A 26,873-nucleotide genomic window follows, 5' to 3' on the forward strand; every position below is an offset into this window, starting at 1 on the left:
TAAACTAGTTGACGAAATATCGTTACAGCTTGAGATAAACTGATTCCACGCACACCAATTGGGAATACCACGTTGAAGAATGAGGTATCAGATTTAAATACAAAAAGCAAGTTGATTATTTCGTCCACTTGCGGTTCAGTCAAAGTCTACCAGGAGTTAAAATTTATTTTAATTCCTCTACTAAAATTATTGATAATTTAAATAAAATATATCATACTCAATTAGTTTACCCATAGTTCAAACTCATGAAAAACCAACCGTAAAAAAACCAATATCTTTTGAACTCCTTCAACCACGTAATAGTTAAAAAAAAATACATGAATTTTCTTTAAGATGATTGAGTTTTTTATGAATTGAGTCGGATTATAATATATTTTATCTAAATTATCAATAATATTTTAATAAAATATAATGTATCAATTAAAAAAGAAAATTTATAGCAAGTCAGTTGATATAGAATTGAGCAAACATGGGGAATAAATTTTTAGTACATAGGCCCATTTCACATAAGTCGTAGGTATGGCGTTATAAGTCATCAGGGCACACTCCTTGGGCTACAGTAATTGTATTATTTATAAGAATAATTTCATAAACCAAGATTGACATTATAAATTGCATGGTCGTCATAATTAACATTTACAATTGTGGGAATTTGCTTGCTGTCTGTTCCTTTTTCCCTGCTTTGGTTCCCCACTTTTCTATTTTTTTGACCATGAATTACAACATTATCCGAAATTAAATTTGGTGATAATAATGGAGCCTGCATTTGCATAACATCCTTTTTTTTCCTTTTCAAAGATAGATACAAAGGATCTGATTCTTCTCACTTTCCCAGAAACAGGAACCCTTCAGCTACAAAATAGTGAGAGAATTGCAAAAGAAACTAAACTAGCTTGCCTTTACTTTACACACACGGGAATTTTTTCCACCATTTCATGCTTCAAATTACTCCGATTTTTCATTAGAGCTTGACGACATGGAAGAATCTACAATAAACAAAAATAATGGTTCAGTAACAGAGATGGTAAAACAAAAAAGGCTGATTTTTTTTTTTTTGAAGTAACAAGTAATGAGCTTTTAAATGAAGTACCTGGAGAACGATTGAAGGATCTTTTGCAATGCAAGATGGCGCTTTGAACGCCGTCCTCTTGCTGCAACTGAGAATCATCTCTCCTCTTGGACGAAACCACCGACGACGGAGGAGGAGCAGCCGCTACGGCGGAGGAAGCTGATCTATTACTTCCCAAATGCTTACAAACCACTCTAAGTCCCGCTGGAACATTCACACGCTTGCTGCTCTTCAAGTGCACCTCATTCTCTCCAACTGGTTCTTTAGCCACCGTAGACGGTGGGTTTAACTGCCCTGAAAACTTTAATTTCTCACCGTACCTTCTCGAAACCTTAACATAAAGTGGCTTGACTTTCTTTAAGTATCGTTGCATTACATCTTTGGAGAATCTCTTTTCATCGGAAACAGAACCGTCGGAGCTTTGCTGTTTTTGAGACTTACCGTTGTCTTTGGAGAACAGAGACATTATAGGAACCTCTTCAACCTTGAACTTCACTGTAAAAAACCTGTTCTTGTTGTACTTCTTGTTAGTACTGTCGCTTCCTACTTGCTTTTTTGGCGGCTCTGTTTTTTCATTTGAGTTAAGCTTCGTCTTCTTCAACTTCAACAAAAAAACACGAACCTTAGCAGCTGATTTCAACAATGAGACAGTGCATTGTTGAGGCTTTGACTCCAAAGAAGAGTTCGACTCAACGGGTACTGCAAAGTCGAACTCAGTTTCACTTTCACCATCGGAGTAACCACCGTCAGGTTTGGTATCAACCTCACTTTCATCATCTTCAACATTATCTTCTTCGTTGTCCTCAGATTCATCCTCATCAGGAACTGAAAATTCTAAGTCAAAGAAAGGTCCATCGTCGTCGTCGTCAGTATCCACTGCCAGATGAGTAGTGGCCGCCGTGACAATCGTGGTCGTTGTGCAACCAGAACTGGCGGAGGAACGTGTGTTAACACAAGCATTGGTACCGTCGCTGCCGCCGCCTCGCCAATACTTAAGCAAGCTAAAAGCTTCCATAGTTGGGAGAGCCAGTATAGAGAAAAAGAAGATAAAATTTGAATGGGGTTTTTGAAATAGAAAAAGTAAAGTGAAAAAAAGGAGGGAGTGAGAGAAAGTGGGAGGGTTTAGGGGTAATGGGAAGTGCAGCAGAGTGAACATAGAAGGGGGTAACCTTTTCTAGCAGGCAAGAAGGAAGGAAGTTTAATCTTCTTTTATAAGCTTAATTAAAATATGTGCTAATATATATTAATATAATACAAGTGAAAATCAAGGGTGATGAATCTACAACTTAATTATAACACAATAAATAATTTAATTAATTAATCATAATAAAAAGAAGAGTGGTAAATTTAAGGTTTTATCAATTTAATTATACGGATTTAAATTTAATTATATGTATATTTTATTAGTTTTATTAAAATAAAAGATTAAAATACCCTCAAATAATATAAATTATTTAATTATTGAAAGATATTTTCATAATTTTTCTAATAAGAGCTTAAATAATACTATAGAAGTATAGATATATAAGCGATGTAGATAATAATTTATACATATTACAAAAATGTATAAAACATATTAAAATAAAGCTTTGATTGTGTGGTAAATTTAATGTTTTACTAATTTGATTAGTGTGGATTTAAATCTCACCATATGCATATTTTTATTGATTTTGTTAAAATGAAAAGACTAAAATATCGTCAAGTTATGTAACTTATTTTAATTACAAGATATTCCCATAATTTCCTAAATGGGTTGGTGCCTAGTTGACTTATGACCCCAACTCAATTAGGAGCTTAAATAATAGTAAATATACAAGTATAAATATACAATTGTTGGAGATAATAAATTTTGTATATTAAAATAAAGGCATAATACCATAATATTTGGTTGTTTAGTCACTTTGACCCTTTATTTTTTTTTGAATCACTTTGGCCCCTAACGCTTTTTTTTGTTGTCAAATTAATCTATTTTTAACGGATATGCTGATGTGGCCGCTAGTTGACTAATGGTCAACATTAATCGTTGACGTGGTGGTCCAAATATAATTAAATGCTGACGTTGCACAATTTTGTCTTATATCAACAAATGATTTTAAAATTATTTTAAAAAATTATTAAAATGATTTTAAAATCATCATCATCATCTTCATTGTTCCTCATCATCATCATCTCCGTTCCCCTTCAAAAGCCTCCTTAATCATTTTCTGGGTTTTTGAAACCTGTTTTTAAAATTATTAAAATTATTTTAAAACCATCATCATCACCTCTGTTTCTTCTTCTCCATTGTTTACCGTATTAAAGGAATCTGTTCTTAAAATTCGAAACCTGTTCTTAAAATTCTTACACCAAATTCAAAATTTAAAAGACCTTACAAGACAAGCATAAACCTTTATTATTTTTGGTTTGGTATAAAGGAAGTCATGGCCAAGAGATAAGTTCTGGGTTCATTAACCTTTATTGTTGTTTACAAAAGTAATTACTTATCCAATAAAGAAAATTTGGATCCACTAAACCCCATAGCGAATGAAAACCCCCAAAATCTGCAAATAAATTAAACTTAATTCTCATTTCCTTTACTAACCCATATCATCCCCATCCTCATCTCAAAAATTCAAACTCAAACCCAGCAATCTAAAACACAAAGAAAGAGCAAAAGAATAAAAAACCCATATCTTATTCCATGAAATTTTTTTTCTTCCTTCTTATTGTATTAGCCATTGATATTAAATCATTATAAAAAGAACCCATATTGGATCTTTATTTTCCCAGATTTGAACCCAAAAGAAAATGCCCGAAAAAGAACCCAGGGATAGATACATATACAACAAAGATAGAAGAAATAGAGAGTAGAAACCAAGAAAATCGCTTCGAAAATGGAAGTGATTTTGAAAAGCAAATCGTCAATGAAAGAAAAGTGATGAATGTTTAGTCTCTTCCATTTGAAAGTCGGCCCTAAAACGTACTTCCACCTCCATGATTCTTTCTTCAGTAGCCTGTTGAATATTCTTCATATCTTTGTTTTTCCCATTATGGGTTTTTATTTTCAAAATATTTTGTGGGATTTTTTTTTAATCTTTGATTGAAGAAGAAATATGGTGAGTTTTTTTTTTTGTTTGTTTGAAATGTGGTAGGAAACTTGAAATGTAGGAAAGAAATACGGAGTTGAGGAGAAGAGACTAGTGTTTTTTTTTTATTGTTTTTTAAAAATAATTTTAAAATTATTTGCTGACATGGTATATAAGATAAAATAGTGTCATTTTAACATTTAATTACATTTGGACCATTATGTCAGTGGTTAATGTTGACTGTTAGTCAACTAACGGCCATGCCAGCATGTCTGTTAAAAATATACCAATTTAACAAAAAAAACGTTAGGGGCCAAAATGATCCAAAAAAAACATAAAGTTCCAAAATGACTAAACAACCAAACGTTAGGGGCTATTTTTAGCATTATGCCTAAAATAAATTATAAAATATATTAAAATGAAGCTTTAGTCAAGTGGTAAATTTAAGCTTTTATTAATCCAATTGTTGTGGGTTTAAATCCCATCATATGTACATTTTAGTTAAGCCTTTGGGCTATTTTTTTTAATTAGGGAAATAGACCGATTTTAGGAGAGAGAAAGAGAAAGCGAGTCCAGCTGGGCGTGCTTTCTTCACAAGTGGCAGGAAAACGCGCCCAACTAGACGTGCTTTCCCTTAACGATAATAAATCAACGGCTTTTTGAACGTTGCCGAGCCAACGGTAAAAAAAAAGATTTAATGGGGCTAACCGTAACTTTTTTTACCCTATAAATACCCCCCAAATTTTATTTTTTTCATTCACATCCTTCTTTCAACTCTCTCAATCTTTTTGTTCTAAATTTATCGATATTCTGATTTAATTTTTTAATCATCTCTTATTTTATTATTTTGAATTAATTTCTCACAAATTGTCGCCTCTCTAATTCGTTTCGACGACAAGCATATTGTCGCGTGTGAATGTGTAATGCGAATGTGCAAGTATACACATCGAATCAAGTAATAAAGTGATGAGTGATTATCGTCTCCACAGGGATCAGAATTGATTAAAATAATTGGTGATGCTATTACTATGAAATTGGCTAATTAAATTGCACAAAGAAATAGACGATAAATTGATAAAGAAATTTAATGAATGAATTAATAAAATCAATTATGAATGAAAACATGTTAGGGCAATTGAAATGTTGTGGTAATTCTCAAAGAATAAGTAGGAAATATTTGAACTATTGAATGATAAAGGTTGGAAATACTCAGGCTTTATTTTTTATATCAGAATAATGCCATGACAAAATCTTGACCATCCTAGTACTTAAGGACTTACTATTACAGTCTTCTTCTTTCGAGAGCCAGACTTTAAGCTATCATTCTGAGTTTTTGTATGTCTACAGAACTCGAGAATGATATTCAGATTGTTCTTCCTTTCTCTGTACAGATCACAACTTTTACGTCTAGAGTGCTGCAAATATTCTTTCGAATACTTGTATCAACCGATAATAATCCAATCTATTTAATCTTTCCAGAATTAAATCAGATCTGATAACATACATACAGGCATCTATGTCTAGATCTTGCATGCATGCATTAAAAATAATAACAAATCTAATGAAACAATAATCTACTCAAAATCAGACTATGGGCATTAAAGATATTAAAAATTCACCCAAATAATTCCAACCCAATGAGATTTAGCTCGTGGGTTGTACATTCAAATCCAAAAAAAAAACTATTAAACATCGTCATTTTAGTTTACGAATCACAAAGTTCAAATCAGAAAATAAAGGTAGAATTGCAGGAAGTTCTTACTACTCACACTTTCACTTTAATAATGAGATTTGATGCAAAACTTAAGGCAAATTTCTCTTCCATTTCCTTTGTCTGTGACTATTTTGCTCTCTAAGCTACTACCCTCTCTTCTCTTTTTCTCTGAGATTTTTCACGAGAATCTGATGCAGAGAGAGAAAAAACTCCTCTCCAATTCTTCTCCCCCCCGATTCTCTTTTTTTTTCTCCTTCCTCCTTTATAGGGTATGTCTCTCCCTCTCATCACACACTTTTTGCTTCCTCTTTTTTAGGGTGGTTTATTTGGTACAAGCATAGCTGGCTGAGAGTGACGTGAACTGAGTGTTGCATCATCTTCCTGGAATTGCCATGGCATTCTTGTTGGAAATCTAACCAACATGTCGCCATGACACTATTTCACTTCCTTCATTTTCCTACTCTTTTATCTCTTGTCTTCTTCATCTTGCACCTACTGTCAACCACAACCAACACCTTTCTTCCCCAATGATAAAAGTAACAAATAATAACATTTATAGCACACTTTGTTATGCAATATTCTAAAAATACCCTAAAAATACAAACATATTTACTTAATTACAAACAATTAATTCATTCTATAGGCTTGAAATATAACTCTTTTCAAGAGTTATCACACCTCCAAACTTGAATTATTACTTGCCTTCAAGCAAAATATGTATGAGTATGCATGAATGCATGAATTTGCCAAAACACACAGTTACCATATATATACTGCTAAACCATCTGCCATATATTCTATACCTCCATTCTCAACAGTCTTCTACTAAATTTTTTTTTCAAGTTTTATAGGCTTGTTTAAAAAATGAAGTGCAGAAAATGTTTCCTAAAAATGAAAGTTCCTAAATGATTATGCAATTCTGACTATAGCAGACCTCTCTTAATGTATTTAGGTTATCTTTCCTCTAAATTCAGTTTCTTTATTCTCACTTATTCCGTCATTTCAAAACATTAATTACAAATATTATTTATTATATTCTTTCTAGGGAATTCATCTTATCACATGGTTTCTTTACTTGAAAATCTCAATGGAGCATACATTAGATTGTCAAGTAGTATATCATGCCACAATTTGAATGTAGTTCACTCATGGAGCTAAGGCTTTTAACTTAGAATATGGATGGAGCAAACAACTACCTTCTTAGCTACTCAGCCTAGAACTACAGTGGAGTGTCCTTAAATCATTATTATTAATACAAATAATTTATTTACTCACTCTTATTAGAACTTGTTTCTCTTATCAATAATACGATGGAGCAAACAAAGCATTACTGGCCTACTCAACAGTTTCAAACATTGGAGTGTTAAACTATCGTCATGATATTACTTATTATTCATAACCAAATTATTGAATTTAGGTTCAAGAAATTCTAAATGCATTAAAAGAACCCTACTACTGATTAATTGCAATGATACTTAAGTTATTCTACTTTTAGGAATCAATTTTCCAACAATTATCCTAAGCTAAACATGCTTAATCAACTATCACAATTTTTTAAATTAATCGAAAAGTTATTATCCTCATCGAACATCACCAGTAACAATATACTTAGTATAGTCTGGATGTTATTTGACATTTGTATGTAATGGAAAAATGATTGACAAAATGCATGAATATTAAAATATATATATGCTACATACTATATTTACAACACAACACACCCGCAAACCTCAAGGATGCATTATCCTCAGTGCATCAACAATGAAACATGTCAAATTGCAATGACAACCAAATATGAATGCATGAAACAAATGTTATAAAATGAAAAAAATTGCAAATAAAAACAAAAGCTTGGAAGGAATCGGGTTACTCTAATTAGGTTGGGTTGATTTTTTGGCAATTCGTTTGTAGCACGGTTGTTGTCACGCCCTAGAATTTATTTATTAAATTGTGCAAATTTGTATCACAAGGAAGAAAAAATCCTAGTGGTTTAGTGTGTTAATTAATTGTTAGAGGTCCCATGTTCTAATTCCCCTACACTCATTTTATTTATTTTCTCCTCCTAGCTGCAATTGACGATCATTCTAGAAGGTCAAAACTCCCACTTTACGTCCATGTCTTTCCATAAAAGGGGGAGATTCTCCTTCCTTTTATTGAATCAAATTCTCCTTTCGCATCCCCTTTCTACTTTCCTTTTTGTGCAAAATCCCCTTTTTCACTCTCTTTATTCCCAAATTTACCCAAAATGAGTTGTTGACTACCCTTGGTTGGCCCTACCTTTCCCAAAAACCTCATTTTTCATTTTGTTACTCTTTTTTTTTCTATCCTCTCCTCTCCTCCTTTGCCATCCACCACCTTCCCTTCCACCGTTTTTGGCTTTTTTTTCGATTATTTTTTAACACTTTTGAAGCCGTTTTTCTTCAAATCTCTTCCCCTCCACCACCATACTTGGTTGCCACACCACTTTCCTTTCCCACTATCGCCGTCATCGTACCATTGCCGATTATTTTTATTTTCTTCTTTTTTTTCCTCCTTCCAAAAATCCTCTTGTAAACTCCTGAATCTGATTTTTCTTTATTAAAAATCATCTTTCAAATTATTATTTTATTTAAACTCTTTTTTTTTACCGATTATAGGGCTTAATCTCCCTCTTTGATCTATTTTTCGGGATTTTGTTACCAAACCCTTTTCTCTTCGTTTAATTTTAAGTATGAAGAATTATCGCAAGTATTATATTTCGAAGTATTATTTTTATTTAACAAGGATCTAATTTTTCGGTTTCGTGCATCATTGAAGAATGCTCGTAAATCCCGGAATACACGCATCAACTATAGAAAGGGGTGATAGTTGACGATCATTTTGCGTAAGTAGTGTCGAATTAGTATTATTTATTTAAGGGAATATTTTTATTTCATTAGGTTAGCACTAACACGTATTTTGATTTAACATAGTGACTCAAGGAAAATTGGATTCATCTCTTTCGAAGTGGAATCGAGATTTAATCCATCAAATCTAAGGTGTAAAGATTTAAGTGATATTATTCGATATTATGATTAAATAAATAATGATGAAGAATATTTTTATATATATAGTAAGTGTATTGCTTATGGATATTGATATTTAATATTGTGATTATGTGAATACAAATATATTTATTGAAATTGGTAAAACCGATAAGCGAGGATAACAAGTAAGTAAATCCCAAAATTCTGTGATTCTGTGGTGTGATTGGTTTATTGGATGATTCTAAGATGTATGATAATATATGATTTTCGTCACTCAGGTCATGTGATTTATGGTTTCTAAAAATTTGGTATACTTATTTATATGGAAATAATATATGTTGCTAAATCTTGATCTAAGGATTTGTATGTTGATTATTCCCTACTATGATGGTCTGATTTGCTTGATAAAGCATGCTATTATGAAATTAAGTGCAAAAATATGATATCTAACTCGCATGTTAAGCATGCTATACTTTAATAATCCGATTCGCATGTAAAACATGCTATTGAAAAATATATTCTGTTGCCATAACTCATGCATGGGGTGGGAAAATGTACGAAGGAAGTATCTGGTAGTAGATCTGCATTTCTGGTGGCTTGTCCATAATATTATGTATCTGGCAGTAAATCCATAATTTCTGGTGGTTGGACCACATTTTGGTGTGTTATTAGTTGGATGAGTTATGGGGAACTCTGTATGGCGTGTAACGGAGTTGGGTAGGATTTAAGTTCTAATATTTGTATTGTATTCTAAAAATGTTGTATTAAATACGTCATTACACAATTTGCCATATTTGATTTATAATTGAGTAATTTATATATGTTATGGACTGATTAATATGATGTTATAATGAATTGTTTTTGTGAACTAATTGTTATTTAAGACCTACATTGAGCCTTTTTAATCTTACCTCCTTAAACTTTGATTTTAGATAATCGGGACTAGGATGGGCTTGGCTACGAAGGTACTCTTGATTATTTTTTGAAAAAACCTTGCAAGTAGTGGTATTGGAAATTTTAGTTTTTGTTCATGCTTTATGGACTTTAATTTTGGGACTTTGGTTTGGATTTTTGATTTGCGAAATTTGGATAATGTTTTGGGGTTTTTCTTTTCTGCATGATTTGTTATGTTAAATTATAATGTTTTTCTTGTCACAATATTATGTATTTGGCAGTAAATCTACAATTTCTGGTGGTTAGATCACATTTTGGTGTGTTATTGGTTGGATGAGTTATAGGGAACTCTATGTGGCGTGTAGCGGAGTTAGGTAGGATTTAAGTTCTAATAACTGTATTGTATTCTAAAAATGTTGTATTAATTACGTCATTACACAATCTGCCATATTTGATTTATAATTGAGTAATTTATATATGTTATGGGCTGATTAATATGATGTTATAATGAATTATTTTTGTGAAATAATTGTTATTTAAGACCTACATTGAGCATTTTTAAGCTCACGCCCTTAAACTTTGATTTCAGATAATCGAGACTAGGATGGGCTTGGCTACGAAGGTACTCTTGGTTATTTTTTGGAAAACCTTACAAGTAGTGGTATTGGACATTTTAGTTTGTGTTCATGCTTTATGGACTTTATTTTTGGGACTTTGGTTCAAATTTTTGATTTGTGAACTTTGGATAATGTTTTGGGGTTTTTCTCTTCTGCATGATTTGTTATGTTAAATTATAATTTAAAAAATTTGAAGAAATAAAACTAAAATGATGGACTATTTTTATAACAAAATTTATTAGACACCAAGTAACGATTTTAAACTCAATACTTGATTATTTTTTAAAATCCATCACAAAATATTTGCAAAATCGATTATTTCCAAAATATCAATAACAATGTTATGATTTTGAAAATGACATTTTCGCTGTGATTTTTTTTTTTTGAATCTTGACATTATTTATTTGAACAGAAGATCGAATTTCTAAATAAAAAAAATAATTAAATCACACAACCTTCAGTTTTTGCAAAGGGGTTTTCAAGAGATAATTTGTAAAATATTTTATTGGGCCATCATCATGGCCAATGTAATCTTCAAGATTTGGCCATAACGTTTGGGCCGGGTCTAAGGGGTTACAATTGCCTTTCCACTTCACCAGCATTAACTTGAATTAATTTCCCAGTAGCTCGCTTGTAGTGCTTCCTTTTTAGTTGGTTGATTGACACCTTGTCATCATCATCAGTATCTGACTTTGTGAGTTTATCAATCAGTTGATCAACCGCACGTTATTGCTCTGTCATAGGTGTAGTGGAATTCGATGTAGTGGTAGTGTTAGCAGGTGTAACAATTTGAGTCACATCAGCTTTATCTTTATCAGATTCAATATGCACAGATTAAGTTTTCTCCTATTTTCCTTCTTTTTCTGTGGTCTTTTTCTCCGCAGTGGCTTCTTTTCCATCTTCATAATCATCGTCTGATTCCAACAACAATTCTTTAGGAAAAATAAGGAACGTAGGCATAGGTCGGGTAAAGTTCTTCTAAAGAGATTTCTTAATGGCCTTATCCCTTCATCGGACATATCCACAAAAATATAGCCATTATCTCTTGAGCTCGACCAAGATCAGTGGTTAGCCTTAGTTGGTGTTTCTCTATCATTCGAAATTGTTGTTGCGACATCTCAAGAGCATTAATCACTTTCTGCTCAAAGTTACTGTAAGATGTTGACGGAGAAGCATCAGGACTCATAGGTGGCGACGATATAGATGTAGAACCCAGATGCCTTGATATTTCCTCCCCAAAAAATCTCAAGGCGACTTGCTTTGTTATGGATCCTTTATTGAGGGTTGTGTATTCATTCGCTTGAATAGGAACCTTCACCCTCCAACAAAGTGCCATAATGAGCGTAAAAAAATTTAAGGTACATGTATTCTTTTGGGAGCAGTGATGGACTTCTCTAAAGATAATGCTTCCAACATTGATCTTTTTGCCCGCCATAATCGAGTGCAATAATAAGAGGTTCTTTTGAAATAGTTGAGTTGTGAGTAGAAGGGATGTGACGAGTTTTAAAGAAATGATACCAGAATCTACAATGAGGCTTCAACGGTACATGGACAATGGTGTAGCAATCATTTTGAGAAACTGTCCATTTCGTCCCCTCTACACATAAATCTGTCAGAAGTTGGTTGCGTCCTTTAGTTGTCATGGTCTTGATAAATTAGGCGTGTTCGTCAGGCCCGTCAAATAACTCATATTGCGCATTGATTGTGTCTTTATCGTACAATACCGAGACACCATGCACATATATAAAAGCATTATCAGGAGAGGTGAGATGAATATAAAATTCTTTCACTACCTTGGTGAGAACGTCATCGGGGTGGAGATAGAAGATTTGCCACCCATGCTTCGCCACGACCGAAGAGATCGCTTAAGAGTAACCCATAAATGGGGCATCTTGGAAAAAGAAACATTTTTCCATGCAAAACGGTCTCTTTGATATGTTTTGGTTATACTTTTTTTCCGCGATTTTACTAAAGAATGTCTACGGGTGCACAGAGGTAGAAGAAAATGCATTGTGATTGGAAAATGAAAAAGGTGAGACCGTTATAGTTTTATGGAGTAAAAACATGAGAGAAAATATAACAATGACGTGGGGAATAAGATTAACTTGAGATTGTGCCTTGACACAGAAAAAAGAAAAATTGAGCGAGAAAAGAAAAATAATAGAAAAAATTAGTAAACTAAAATTAACTAATATATTAGATGGGCTGATTTCTTCAAACCTAAGCCATAATGTGCCTACAACAAAAGAAAATAAAATTTAAGTAAACTTATTGAATAAACTAAACAAAGAAATTAAAAACAATCGTAAATTAATAAAACAGTGTAGGAAAAAAATATTCAGCAGTTCTAAAAGTGATAGAGTTTTTATCACGAATTATCGGAGTGCCAAAGTAATGCTTTAATCGTTGGCCATTGACTTTGAAAGTAGAGCCAGTCTTACTGTCTTTGACTTCTATAGCTTCATGAGAATAGACATGCACTATCTCAAATGGGCAAGACCAACGAGATTTTAATTTACCAGGAAACAATTTAAGCCTGGAATTAAATAGCAAAACTTGTTGTCGACGTGCAAATTCTCGTGGCTAAATCTTGCTGTCATGCCATCGTTTAGTCTTTTCTTTGTAAATCTTGGCATCTTCATAGGCTTGTGCTCGAAATTATTCCATCTCATTCAACTCCAATAGGAGGTTAGTACCAGCAGCACTCCAATCCATATTCAATTTCTTAATTTCCCAATATGTCTTATGTTCAAGTTCAACGAGCAAATGACAATGTTTCCCAGAAACAAGCTTGAAGGGCGACTTCCCAATGGTGTCTTAAATGCAGTGCGATATGCCCACAAAGCTTCATCCAATTTGGATGACCAATCTTTGCGAGTGGGATTGACAACCTTCTCTAGAATTTGTTTAATCTCTCTACTGGAGACTTTTGCTTGCCCATTTGTTTGCGGATGGTATGTCGTCCATACGGTGTTGAATGATAATGATATAAAATACTTTAAATCTCGTCATCCGAACACACCTCTGAATTATCAAGTCTGTACAATGTTTGAATAAAAATGGCTCATCCCAATAATATTGCTTGGCATCATGGATAAATTTCCTTTGTCTTTGATTAGTGAGGTCAGGTGGCAGCAATCCACTAACCACCAAATATACAATATCGACATACCACAGTAAAGCCATAGCAACTAACAGTTGCTCATCTGGGAAATCATCCTGAATGTGCTAATTATTACCGTCTTCATTTCCTGGTTCAATTCGAAACAAGTGATCTGCCACTTGATTTTTTGTGCCTTTCCTATCTCTAATTTCCAGATCAAATTCCTATAGTAGTAGTATCCATTGAATTGATCTAGGCTTGTCGTCTTTCTTGGTCACCAAGTACTTAATAGCAGAGTGGTCCGTATAAACCATAACTTTGGCGCCCACTCAATAAGCTCTGAGTTTGTCGAAGGAAAATGCCACAACTAATAGCTTCTTCTCAGTGATGGTATAATTTAGCTATGAATCTGTCAACATACGACTTGTGTAGTAGATAGCATGAAATACCTTGTCCTTTCTTTGCCCAACTACTGCCCCTACGGCAAAATCACTAGCATCACACATAAGTTTGAAAGGTAAAGTCCAACTGGTGCTATGGCTAGCCACTTTTTCAATTCCTCAAATGTTTGTAAGCACACTCATCAAAATTGAATGATCTATTGTGTTCTAACAATGTACACAGAGGTTTGGATATTTTTGAAAAATATTTGATAAATCATCGATAGAATCTTGCATGGCCAAGAAAACTGCGAATACCTTTAACTGTGGAGGGTTGTGGCAATTTCTCAATAACCTCAATTTTTTCTTTGTTGATAGCAATCCCTTGCTGCGAAATTTTATGTCCCAGAACAATGCCTTCACAGACTGTGAAGTGGCATTTCTCCCAATTAAGAATACGGTTGGTTTCTTCACATCGACAAATAATTAACTCTAGATTTTTTAAACAGTGTTCAAAAGTATCCCCAAACACTGAGAAGTCATCCATAAAAACTTCTAAAAATTCCTCCACCATGTCAGAAAATATTGTCATCATGCAACGCTGAAATGTTGTAAGGGCATTGCATAATCCAAAAAACATTCGTCGGGACGCAAAAGTACCATAAAGACATGTGAATATGGCCTTTTCTTGATCAGTATAAGCTATGGCAATCTAATTGTACCCTGAATAACCATCTAAAAAATAATAGAAGGCTTTCCTTGCTAATCTATCTAACACCTGGTCAATAAATGACTGAAGAAAATGGTCATTCCTTATTGCTTTGTTGAGTTTTTAGTAATCCATACAAACCCTCCTTCCTATGATAGTACGAGTAGGAATTAGTTCGTTGTTATCATTGCTTACCACACTGACACCCCCTTTTTTAGGTACACATTGAATAGGGCTTACCCAATAACCATCAGAAATTGAGTATAGAATTCCAGATCCAGCCTTTTGATAATCTCTTTTCTGACAACTTCCTTCATAATGGGATTCAATCTTATCTGTTGCTCGGTAGATTTGCCATGGCAATCCTTTAGTAATATCTTATGCAGATTACTGGACTGATTCTTTTGATATCCGCAAACATCCACCCCAATGCCTTCTTAAATTTCTTTAAAACTTTCAAAAATTGAGCCTCTTGGTCTAATGTCAATTTCGTAGAAATAACTACTAGCAATGCGTTGTTATCTCCCAAGTAAGCATACTTTAGATGTACTGATAAAGGCTTAAATTTCAACATTGGAGGATCTTCTATGGATGGTCGAAGAGGTTTAAAAGAATGGTCTGATAAATTTAATGATTTGAAACTTCTCATTGATCCATTTCAATTTGCTTAACTTCCATCAGTTCACCCAGCTCTTCAATCATTTCTACTTTAATTACCTCAAATGAGTCTGCATCATCATTATAATTATTGTGATAAAATTCTGCAAATTCTTCCTGAACTATTGTGTTAACAATCTCAATAGCGCAACATTTTTCATCTGTATCGTATACTTCATAGCATCGAAAACATTAAAAGTTATTTGCTGATCATTAACTCTTGTAGTTAATTCACCTTTTTGTACATCAACTAATGTTCTACTAGTTGCTAGAAAAAGTCTCCCAAGTATGATTGGAACCTCTTTATCAGCCTCACATTCCAGATTAATAAAATCTACTGGAAAATAAATTTGTCAACTCTTACTAGCACGTCTTCTATTTTACCTTCTGGATGTGCATATGAACAAGCAGCTAATTGCAATGTGATAGTTGTAGGTCTCGCCTTCCCTATTCCTTGCTTCTTGAAAGTAGATATAGGCATTAGATTTATATTTGCACCTAAGTCATATAATGCTTTGCCTACATAATGGTTTCCAACAGAGCAATGTATAGTAAAACTCCCTGGATCCTTCAGTTTTGGTGGCAATTTGTTTCTCAGCATTACTGTGCATCCTTCAATGAGAGAAATAGTTTCAAACTCCCTTAACCTTCTCTTCTTTGATAAGATATCTTTCATGAATTTCACATAGTTAGACATTTGTTCCAATGCTTCCACCAATGGTATGTTGATATGTAATTGCTTCAGGATATCCAACAATTTCTTGAATTAAAAATCTTGCTTAGATTTTTGGAAATGTTAAGGGAAATGTGGCAGTTGCCTTCCTTCCATTTGTTGAGGTTATTTTGCCATGGCATTTTTATTGGCAATACAGGATGAATCTAGTTCAACATTTTTCCGGTTACTCTTTTCTGTTGTAGCCTGCTCTACTACTAGTTTTGACTTCTTCTTATTTGTGAAATCTGAACTACTTTCTTCAATAGTGGTATCATTAAAAACTCCTAGTAGTTGCGTACCACTTCTGAGTGTAATGGCTTTGCACTGTTCCTTTCTTTGAGATCGTGAATTTTTGGTATCACTCGGCAGTACTCATTGTGGTCTTGAGCTTAATGCTTTAGCAATTTGTCCCACTTGATTCTTTAAAGCTCTTAAAGATGTAGCTTGACTTTGAATGATAGCATGATTCTTGGCCATGCATTCCTTCAATAGATCTTCCATCGATGAAGAAATTCAAGCTAAACTTTGCTGAGCATTTTTCCGTGGCATAGGTTGATTGTATCTAGATGGTGCATCTGCAACATTCTGTCGAATAACATTACTGGAATTGCCCACCCCTTGATTACTCCAACTAAAATTTGGATGTTGCTTTCACCCCGAATTATATGTAACAGCCCGATTTTAGGCCTAGTCGGAACAGTGGTTTTGGGACCACAAATTTGACAAGGGAAAATATAATTATTATTATATTTTTATGGTCTACAATTTCACAGAAAAATTTCGTGAAAATTTCGTTCGAAAATTTCGACGTTTGGGCACTCAATTTAGCCAAAAGGACTAAATTGTAAAAAGTGCAAAAGTTGAGTTCTACATGTTAAAAGTGTCCAATTGTTATGAAATTTTAAATTGGAGGTCCTTAAATGGTAATTGGACCATCGGTTAAATTGTGGACATGAGATAAGTGAAATAGGAAAATTTTAAGTTAGGGGCATTTTGGTAATTTGGTAATTAAAAAGTATTAAAAAGACAAAATAGGCCAAAAATCATCATCTTCAACCTCATGGCCGAATTAGCAAGGGGGAAGCCACGGTTAGGGTTTTCAAGCTTCCAAGCTCGATTGTAAGTCCGTTCTAACCCCGTTTTTAATGTTCTTTAAGTTTTTGGAGTCCTGGTAACTTGATTTAGCTTATTTTAGCAATAATTTAACCTAGGGTTTATATTTGGAAAAATACCCATAGGTGAAATGTGTTTATTTTGATGTTTTATGATAGAATATGAAGCTAGAAATTATGTTAAACAACTTTTACTAAGCGATTTTAAGTGAAAACGTGTAAAACGAGATAATCGGTAAAAATACCTAATGTTCATAAGTAAGTGTTAGAGTGGGAATTTGATGTTTCCATAGAAGGGAAAAATGTTCAGCATGTCATAAAACATAATAATAAGAGATGAAGTTTAATTTTCGATCTTTGGGGCAAAAGTGTAAGTATGCAAAAGTTTAAGGGCAAAATCGTAATTTTGCTAAAGTTCGAGTCAAGGACTGTTTTGATAAATGTGAGTGTTAAATAAGTTAAATGTGTCATTATAGAGCAAGAAAGACAAGAAGTCAACCTTAATCGGGGAAAAGAGAAGATTGGGGATTAAATTCCAAAATCTTTACATTTTGTATCGAGGTAAGTTGTATGTAATTAATACATTGTTATAATTATTTTTGTTATATTTCGTGACAATATATGCAAAAGGGTTGGATATGAAATAGTTATATTGAAGTTAGAAATTTGAAATTGATAATTGATTTTTTTAAAATCAGCTTGGTTTATGGATATACCAACTGCAAGTAATGGATTTGAGTGGAAAGATTGATATTATAATGCGTTATGAAGAAATTATAAATTATTGGAAAGTAAGAATCTTTGTGGAACTGTCGGAATGGTAAAGATTTGAATAAGGTATCGATGAACACGTGTGTAGTACTGTGTGAAGGCTACTACGTGAATCGATAAATGATGGTCAAATGTGTAGTACTAAGTGAAGGCTACAACGTGTACTAAGAAGCTTTGGTCACGTGTGTAGTACTGTGTGAAGGCTACTACGTGAATCGATAAATGATGGTCACATGTGTTGTACTAAGTAAAGGCTACTATGTGTACCGAAAAGTTTTGGTCACGTGTGTAGTACTGTGTGAAGGCTACTACATGAATCGATAAATGATGGTCACATGTGTAGTACTAAGTGAAGGCTACTATGTGTACCGAAAAGCTTTGGCCACGTGTGTAGTACTATGTGAAGGCTACTATGTGAACCGTAAAACTTGATCACGTGTGTAGTACTATGTGAAGGCTACTACGTGAACCGTAAAACTTGATCACGTGTGTAGTACTATGTGAATGCTACTACATGTATCGAATGATAAAAGTAACATGGGTAGTACTGTGTGAAAAACCCTAAATATTTGTTGTTATATCGACATGTTCAATGAGATATGAGTATGTGATTGGAACGTGATAAGTTGCGAGAGAGTGACTGAAGTGATGAAGTCTTGTATTGTGTTGTAAAATAAATGGTTATAGTGCTATGTGAATGAGGGATGTGTGGAATTGAATTGAATATTGACTTGAAAATGGCAAAGTGAATTTTAAATTGAATAGTGATTGAAAGTGAAAAAGTGAAATTCTGAAAAAGTAGAATTAGCAACAAAACAGTTTTGGACAGCAACAATCATGTGACTTTGAAAAATCACAAAAAATGGTGGAAATATAATTAGAGAGTGAATAAGATATGAAATGAAACCTTAGTGAGTCTATTTTTACATAAAAGAAACAGAGCAAGCAAAAGAGTTATATATTTTGAGATATTTGAATTTTAGTGAGATAGATACGGATTGATTTCGGAATCCCCTGATCTGATTTTGGAAAATAATTAAAAATTGTAAAAAAATAATTATGAGTTATAATTTATATTTTTAGAATATTTAATGAGTCTATTTTCAAGAGAAACAAACAAGAACACAATTTGAATTCTGTACAATTAGATAATTCATTTTAGTGAAGAGTGGTCGAACTGTTAGACTGCGTAATGAGGTAAAATTTAAACAATAAACTGTACTATTTTGCTAAACCAAAAATTCTGAAAATTTTATGGTAAGAATATATGTGAGTTTAGTTTTAGGGAAAATTAACAGTTCTTAATTTTGAGTTTTGTAGCTCCAGATAGAAATAATTTAGTGATACTAACTCGGATAGACAGCTTTGAATATACTTAAAGGTGAATAAAGAAACTATAGAAAATGTTATTTCTAAGAATGTTAAGTACACTAAGGATGTGGAATGGAGAGGAGGAGGAAAATTAAATATATATATGAATGATTTATGTATAATTTGTTTTGTGATCGATTATAATGGATAAACGTGGAAATAGAAATGATGCTCACATTTGTATATTATTGATCATGGTTTAAGCTCATATTGGAAAATAAAGTTTCATAGTATGTATGTATGATATATTTGGTATATGATTTGGTATGAAGTAAGGCCATGAATGGTATATGGATTAAATGCACTAGCTTGCGACTATGGTTGAATGATATGTTATTGTTTTTGTAATATTCGTAAGAAATGGGTGTGGAAAGGAAATGAAATACTAAGTTCATACTTGAAGAATAAAATGACGAAAAAGAGGATGATGAGATGATGAGATGTTGTTATTTAAAATTAAGTGATGTTTGCATTGCAATACTAAGAATTTTATAAATGTGTTAATAAAGGGTAAAATCGATAAACGTTGAGTTAAATGGTGAATACATATTAGTATTGAACTTAATGATATTGAATTGTACGTGAATTAAATGGAAGTTTCTAGTGATATGTTTTGAATTAAAAGAATTATGGTGGTACTAAAATGCATATTGGATTGAGAAATTGATTTGAATTGTGAACCTAAGAAATTGTGAATTGAATGAAATAAAAATGAAGCATTGAATTACATGAGTAAGTATTGGGTATCGTAGGCCCTATTTGTTATAATTATAGTATTTTGAAGTTATAATGTAAAGATTTATAAAAGCATGTTAATAATTTGGAAAACCTTAATTTGAATGAAATTTTGTAACTCGATTTAATACTTATGCAAATGTATGTGTTCTAATAATGCCTCGTACCCTATTCCGGCATCGAACACGGGTAAGGGGTGTTACATTATATGTGTTGGAATATGGGTTGTTGTTGTGATTAAAATTTCCCATATAATAAACTGAGGCTGGATTTGATAGGCATTTATCAATAACATGGTCTTCTTCGCAATAAATACATGCTAACTCAGTTGCTTTTATTTCCTACATTGTTGTTGGTCTTTTCAGTGTTTTAATCATATTTGTTAAAGGAGATACCTGAGTTGTTAGGGAAGTAATCGCATCAAGTTCCATTGCTCAAGCAACTTTTCTGCCAGTCCCTACTTTTGTAGTAGGGTATTGATAATCGTTGTTTGCTATCCTCTCCAGAATTTCATATGCCTCATTATGTGATTTATTTAGCAAAGTCCCATTGGAAAATACGTCAACCACCATCCTTGTATGTGCATTCAGTCCATAATAAACATTTCCATTTGTATCCAATATTGAAAACCATGCATTGGCATTTTCTAATTAACTCCTTGAATTGCTCTCATGCTTTATATTAGTTTTCATCCTTAGATTGCTGAAAGGACGTAATATCATTTCTCAATTTGGCATTCATGTTTGGAGGATTATATATTAGCAGAAACCACTGACAAAGTTCATTCCAAGATGCCATTGTACATGATGACAATGCATTTAACCATGCTTTAGCACGATCTCGCAATGAATAAGGGAATAACTTCAGTCTTAGGGCATCTTCAAGAACACCCTATTGCCTGAATGAATCGCAGACTTGCAGAAAGTGTCTCAAGTGTAGCTGTGGATCCTCAGTGGGCAATCTATTAAACTACCCTACAGTTTGTAACATTTGAAACATCACTGGCTTAAACTCAAAATGTTGAGCTTGAATATGCGGCCAGACAATTCCTGGATTTAGATCATCCAAGATCGGCACTACATTTTTTTTGATGGGTCTGTCTCCGTCATTTATTATTCGAGGAATATCAGCATCCCTTCCATCCTGATGTAATGGCTCTTCTCTAACTTGATCATTTCTAATTCTCTCCATTTCTTAAAATTCTTTTCTCCTTCTTATCAAGGTTCTCTCAATTTCTGGACCAAAAGAATACTCTTCAATTACAAAAATATCTCTAAACATGCACCGACAAAAATACTAAAAAATAAATAAAAACAACTAATTAAGTTAAACTAACAAAAGTTTCACCAATATTGCCGATCCGTGGCAACGACACCAAAAACTTGTTGCGTCTAAACTTGTAATGAGAATGTGTAAGTATACACGTCAAATCAAGTAATAAAGTGATGAGTGAGTATCGTCTCCACAAGGATATAAATTGATTAAAATAATTGGTGATGATATTACTATGAAATTGACTAATTAAACTGCGCAAAGAAACATCTGAAAAATTGATAAAGAAATTCAATAAATGGATTAATAAAATCAATTATGAATGAAAATATGCTAGGGCAATTGAAATGCAGTGGCAATTCTCAAAGAATAAGAGGGGAAGATTTCTACTATTGAATGATAAAGGTTGGAATTACTCAAGCTTTATTTTTTATATCAGAATATGCCATGGGAAAATCTTGACCACCCTACTGCTCGGGGACTCATTACTGCATTCTTCTTCTTTCGAGAACCAGACTTTAAGCTATCATTCTGAGCTTTTGTATGTCTACAGAACTCGAGAATGATATCCAGATAGTTCTTCTTTTCCCTGTAAAGATCGCAACTTCTACGTTTAGAGTGCTACAAGTATTCTTTCGAATACTTGCATGTATCTACCGATAATAATTCAATCTATTTAATCTTTCCACAATTAAATCAGATCTGATAACATACCATATAGTCATCTATGTCTAGAGCTTGCATGCATGTATTTAAAATAATCACAAATCGAATGAAACAATAATCTACTCAAAATCAAACCATTGGCATTAAAGATAATAAAAATTCACCCAAATAATTCCAACCCTATGAGATTTAACTCATGGGATGGACATTCAGACCCAAAACAAAATCATTCAACATCACCGTTTTAGTTTACGACTCACAAAGTTCAAATCAAAAAATAAAGGCAGAACTGCAGGAAGCTCTAAACTGCTACTCTTTCCTCTCTTTTTCTCTGAGATTTTTCACGAGAATTTGATGTAGAGAGAAAAAATCCTCTCCAATTCTTCTCTCTCCCTCCGATTCTCCTTTTTTTCTTCTCTTTCCTCCTTTATAATATAGGTCCCTCCCACTCAGGACACACGTTTTGCTTTCTCTTTTTCAGAGTGGTTTATCTAGTACAAGTATATCTAGCTTAGAGTGACGTGGATTGAGTGTTGTGTCATCTTCCTGGAATTGCGATGGCATTCTTCTTGACAATTTAACCAACATTTTTCCATGGAAATATTTCACTTCCTTCATTTTCCTACTTTTTTCTCTCTTCTCTTCTTCATCCTACACCTATTGCCAACCACAACCAACACATTTCTTCCCCAATGATAAAAGTAACAAATAATAACATTTATAGCACAATCTAAGCTTTTTTATGCAATGTTCTAAAAATATCCTAAAAACACAAACATGTTTACTTAATTACAATCAATTAATTCACTCTATAGGCTTGAAATATAACTATTTTCAAGAGCTATCAATCCCGCTTTTGTCTACGTAATATTCGGGTTAGGTCACTTCAGTTATTCATGTTCATTTTACTAACCCTATGTTTTATTTCACAAGCACCGCACTACGCACCACCACCGCACATGGGCGATTTTTCTGTTCCCGTAGATACATATTTTGTGGCACCGACGTCCTCCACATTTTACATTCCCATGTCGACGTTGATGCCAGCCCAAATGCCGATGAATTCACTGCCACCAATGAGGACACCGTTATAGACGCCCATATAGCAGCAGATGCCAGTGTCGATGTCGAGGACAATATCTTTGTACTCGGTATTTGGCGCACCTTATTGTTACACGCCGATAGTGACACAAACACTAACCATATCACTATTTTATCGAGGTGGCTAGTTGACCCAACCACCAGCCGCGGGAGAGGATGATACATGATGGGAGCCTATGTCGACATAGCAGTCAACCACGAACGACAATGATGGCGCTGGTGTAGCTGGAGACGAGCCCATTGGGCTATTGCTAAGTAGGGGTGGAGGTGCTGATGACACTGACGAGGAAGTGTATAGCCCCGCACCTCCAAAGTCCTGCAAAAATTTGCCACGCAACCGTCGTCCGCCGCTTTACGGCACACATTCCCTCCAATGACATGATTGATGTATTTTTTTGTAATAATGCGATGTAAATATATATTTTTGGAATAAATAAATAAATCGAGGTTTTTCATTCAAATATAACATTTTTCTTCATTACTGTCTAACATGAGTTATGCATAAGTTAACAAGAAATAACAAATTTGGAGCATCCAAATAATGGAAGTGTTGTAATGAATATATTATCTGGAAGAAAATAATTCTAGTGACACTAAGGGCCCAAAGTACCTTGTCTAGAGAACAAGTCATATAATTTCAACCCACCCATGCTCCCCAGGTATTTTATAAAAGTTACTTCAATGAACAGGAGAATAAAACGTTAGAGAAAGCACACTCAACTAGAGGAGCTTTCTCTAACATTTTTCTTCTGCCAAACATTACAAGTGTCCGACGCTATGTATTTTTTGACCAATTTAACCATGTTTTCTTCTACCAAACATTACAAGTGTACCTTACAATGCGTTTTCAATGAAAGAAAATTTTTAGTTTGAAAATCAGCCCTTCCCTATGCCTATAAAAGGGGTCTCACACACCAAGCTTCATCGTCCTTCAGACATCTTCTACCCCTTCTTCATCCTTCCTCAATAAAATATTTACTTAATGTTCAAGGTATTCTTGAGTTGTTGGTGATGAGATATCACTCCAAGACGCACACATTTCATATGTCCTGCCTAGATTGGATCATTACCTCCGAAACCTATCCTATGGAAGTAGGGTTTTGGGGTGATTTTTCTTTATGTGTGAAGGCCTATGTGGAGGTCTCAATTGATGGTCGTTTTGAAGTAATGAATCAGGGTATAACGGGGGAGCCAGTTGACAGTCATTATGCGACCATGAGCTTAAACTTTTTGGATACCCGAAAATGATGCCTTATAAATACCATGCAGAAGTTTGAGGGCATATTCATACGAAAACTCTCTGGGTATTTTTGGTATAATCGGTGTAATTTTTTGAAGGTACCTTTAACCTTTCCTCTTATTTGAAGGTTGGCACTGTTATGGATCCAAGAGAACTCTAAGGTGGGGAGGGCTGTTGCGGTACAGTAAAGGTGATGCTCCTTTTGGAGCGACGACGGTTGTCGTTATTAAACAAGCCATTATTACCTACAATCGTTGTTGCACTGACCCGAGTTTGACCTTTACTATGCTGGAACATTCGCTCTACACCTGAGAGCCTTCTTGTGTCCACCTCGGTGTTAGCCTTCGGATAAGAATGAAAGATTAAATATATCGTCTACTTGGAAATAGAGAAAAAAAATTACATTGATTACACCAGAAGTCCCCAGAGTTTCCTCATATGATTATGGCCTCAATCTTATGTATGGTATATATATAGCATCGTTGGCTTGTATCCATAAAGCTTAAACTCCTGAGTAGATAACAATCGTCACCTATCCCCCTGATTATACTCGAACCTGTGACCAAATCACAACCGCCGATTAGGACCTCTACCTACACTTCGACCAATGATCGTTTCAAGCATTATTATCTCGAAACCTTATTTTTGAGGTGATGGTCATATCTCGCCATGAAATATGAAATCTATGTGTTTTGAGGCGCAGATGAACTTTTGCGGTTTCAATCAAAAACCCTAAACCCTTTAAAAAAAACCATAAACCCTAATATCCTAATCCAAAATCCTAACGAAAGAAAATTAAAAACCTTAACCCTAAAAACAACCTATTTTCCTAAATAAAAAGTGGCCTGAAGGCCTAATTAAAAAAAACAACACTTTTTCTTAATTTAGCCAATAAAAGTATTAATAAAAAGGATTAATTGAATAAGCAACTCTCAAATTTTACCACATTTTTTAATTAAATATCTAAATTTTTGTTGAACTAAGTACCTAAACTAAAATTTTGTAACAATTATGGTCTTTTATCATTATCTCTATTTAAAATAAACTCTTCCCTCTCTTTTATCCCTATTTCATCTTCTTCCTTTCATCTTCACTTCTTTTCATCTTCACTTCTTTCTCTAATCTTTATTCACAATAGCAAAAAGGAAAAAGATAAGAGTTTTTAGCATAAGTGGCAAAATGAAAATTATAAATGTGGTTAAGGAAGTTAAGATTTAATAAAAAGAAAAAGAAAAAATTTGTGAAAATAACATCGGGAATAGAGGAGAAAAGAAGAAGAAACAATAGAAAAAATGAAGAAAAAGGAGAGAAAAAACATTAGTGATTTGAAGAAGAACAACAAGAGAAAATGAAAATAATAATTTAATTTAATTTTAATATATATTTTTATTTTATGTAAATAATGATGTTGATAAAAAAGACACATGGAAGGTTTTTATGAAAATAACTATATTTACATGAATAACTCTTTGAAAACTTAATTATTTCCACTAATATCTAACTTTTAGGCTAAATTAGACATACATAGAGGCCATTTTATTTTTTAATAAGGGTTTTAACCATTTTTATTTAGGAAAATAGGTTGTTTTTAGGATAAAGAAACGAAAAGCGCGTTAAATTGGACGTTGGTCGCGCTTTCTCTAAATGGTAATAAATCAACGACTTTTGAAACGTTGGTGTTGTAACGATAAAAAAATTAAGGGGGCAAGTTAACTTTTTTTTTAACCTATAATAGCCCACAAATTTCATTTCTTTTATTCACATCCTTCTTTCAACTCTCCAAAACTCTCTCAACTCTCTCAATCTTTTTGTTCTAAATTTATCGACATTCTCACCCTAAAAATATATTTTTTAATTATTTCGTATTTTATTCGTTCGAATTAATTTCTCACGAATGACCGCCTCTCTATTTTGTTTCAACGACAAGCATATTTTGGCTGCCCCATCAGCAATGGTAAAACGAAATTTGAAATTTTTATGTGATAAAGAAGTAGATGATCGTGTTTTGGAGCGGTTCATACATAATATGGGAAAGCCTCTGATCCCTCAAATTCGTAGGTACTTGTAAAAGACTGGATTCTTGAATACGTCTCGCATGCTCTGGGGCTGCAAACTCAATCCTACACAAATCAGCGTGTTGGTGGAAAGATAGTGGCCCGAAACACACACTTTCCACCTTTTGCGCGACGAGTGTATAATCACACTCAAGGACGTAGCGTTACAACATGTTTTACGGTGGATGGGCCAGTCATCACGGGATTAGCAATCGTGCTCGATAAAGTGGACCTCTGTAGAGTAATGTTGGGGAAGGTCCCAAACATGTTTGACGGTGGTTGGATATCGACCAACTGATTAGAGGATAATTTCGAAGAGTTTTCTAAAAACGCAATAGTAGAGGTCATAGAATAATACACCCGAGCATTCATCATAAGGTTAACCAGGGGATTTTAATGCCCGATAAATCTTGAAATTTGATGCATGTAAGGAGGCTACAACATTTAGTGGACTTAAATCAATGCAAAAAAACTAAGTTTGGGATCTGACATCTTGTCCATGTTATACTGGGAGTTGTGTCAGGCCACGACACTGAATATGATGTCGATCAATGATTACCTGCTCCTACTACAGCCGTGGGCCTGGTGACGACTATTGTTTCTATGTCCTAGTGTCACGGGCC

General features: G+C 33.7%; 1 protein-coding gene and 1 non-coding gene across 2 annotated transcripts; one reads left to right on the forward strand and one right to left on the reverse strand.

Moving 5' to 3' along the window:
• Window positions 1-555: 555 nt before the first annotated feature.
• On the reverse strand, window positions 556-2,236 carry LOC105788270 (probable membrane-associated kinase regulator 2). Its single transcript, XM_012615071.2, has 2 exons — window positions 1,091-2,236; window positions 556-986 (listed from the first exon to the last, which is right to left on the reverse strand). The coding sequence occupies exons 1-2, from the start codon at window positions 2,223-2,225 to the stop codon at window positions 946-948; spliced, it is 1,176 nt and encodes a 391-aa protein (XP_012470525.1). The 5' UTR covers window positions 2,226-2,236; the 3' UTR covers window positions 556-945.
• Window positions 2,237-20,543: 18,307 nt separating this feature from the next.
• On the forward strand, window positions 20,544-20,649 carry LOC128039333 (small nucleolar RNA R71). Its single transcript, XR_008193837.1, has one exon. It is a non-coding gene; the product is annotated as a small nucleolar RNA R71 (small nucleolar RNA).
• Window positions 20,650-26,873: the final 6,224 nt, after the last annotated feature.

The sequence above is a fragment of the Gossypium raimondii genome, chromosome 2, assembly GCF_025698545.1.
Source record: "Gossypium raimondii isolate GPD5lz chromosome 2, ASM2569854v1, whole genome shotgun sequence".
NCBI lineage: Eukaryota > Viridiplantae > Streptophyta > Magnoliopsida > Malvales > Malvaceae > Gossypium > Gossypium raimondii.

What these genes read in the sequence shown, in the direction of transcription:
- LOC105788270 (XM_012615071.2), bottom strand. Translation starts at nt 2,225, where the DNA reads ATGTTCACTCTGCTGCACTTCCCATTACCCCTAAACCCTCCCACTTTC. An exon ending in ATCCTTCAATCGTTCTCCAG is followed by an intron (nt 987 to 1,090) that starts GTACTTCATTTA and finishes TGTTTATTGTAG; the next exon opens with ATTCTTCCATGTCGTCAAGC.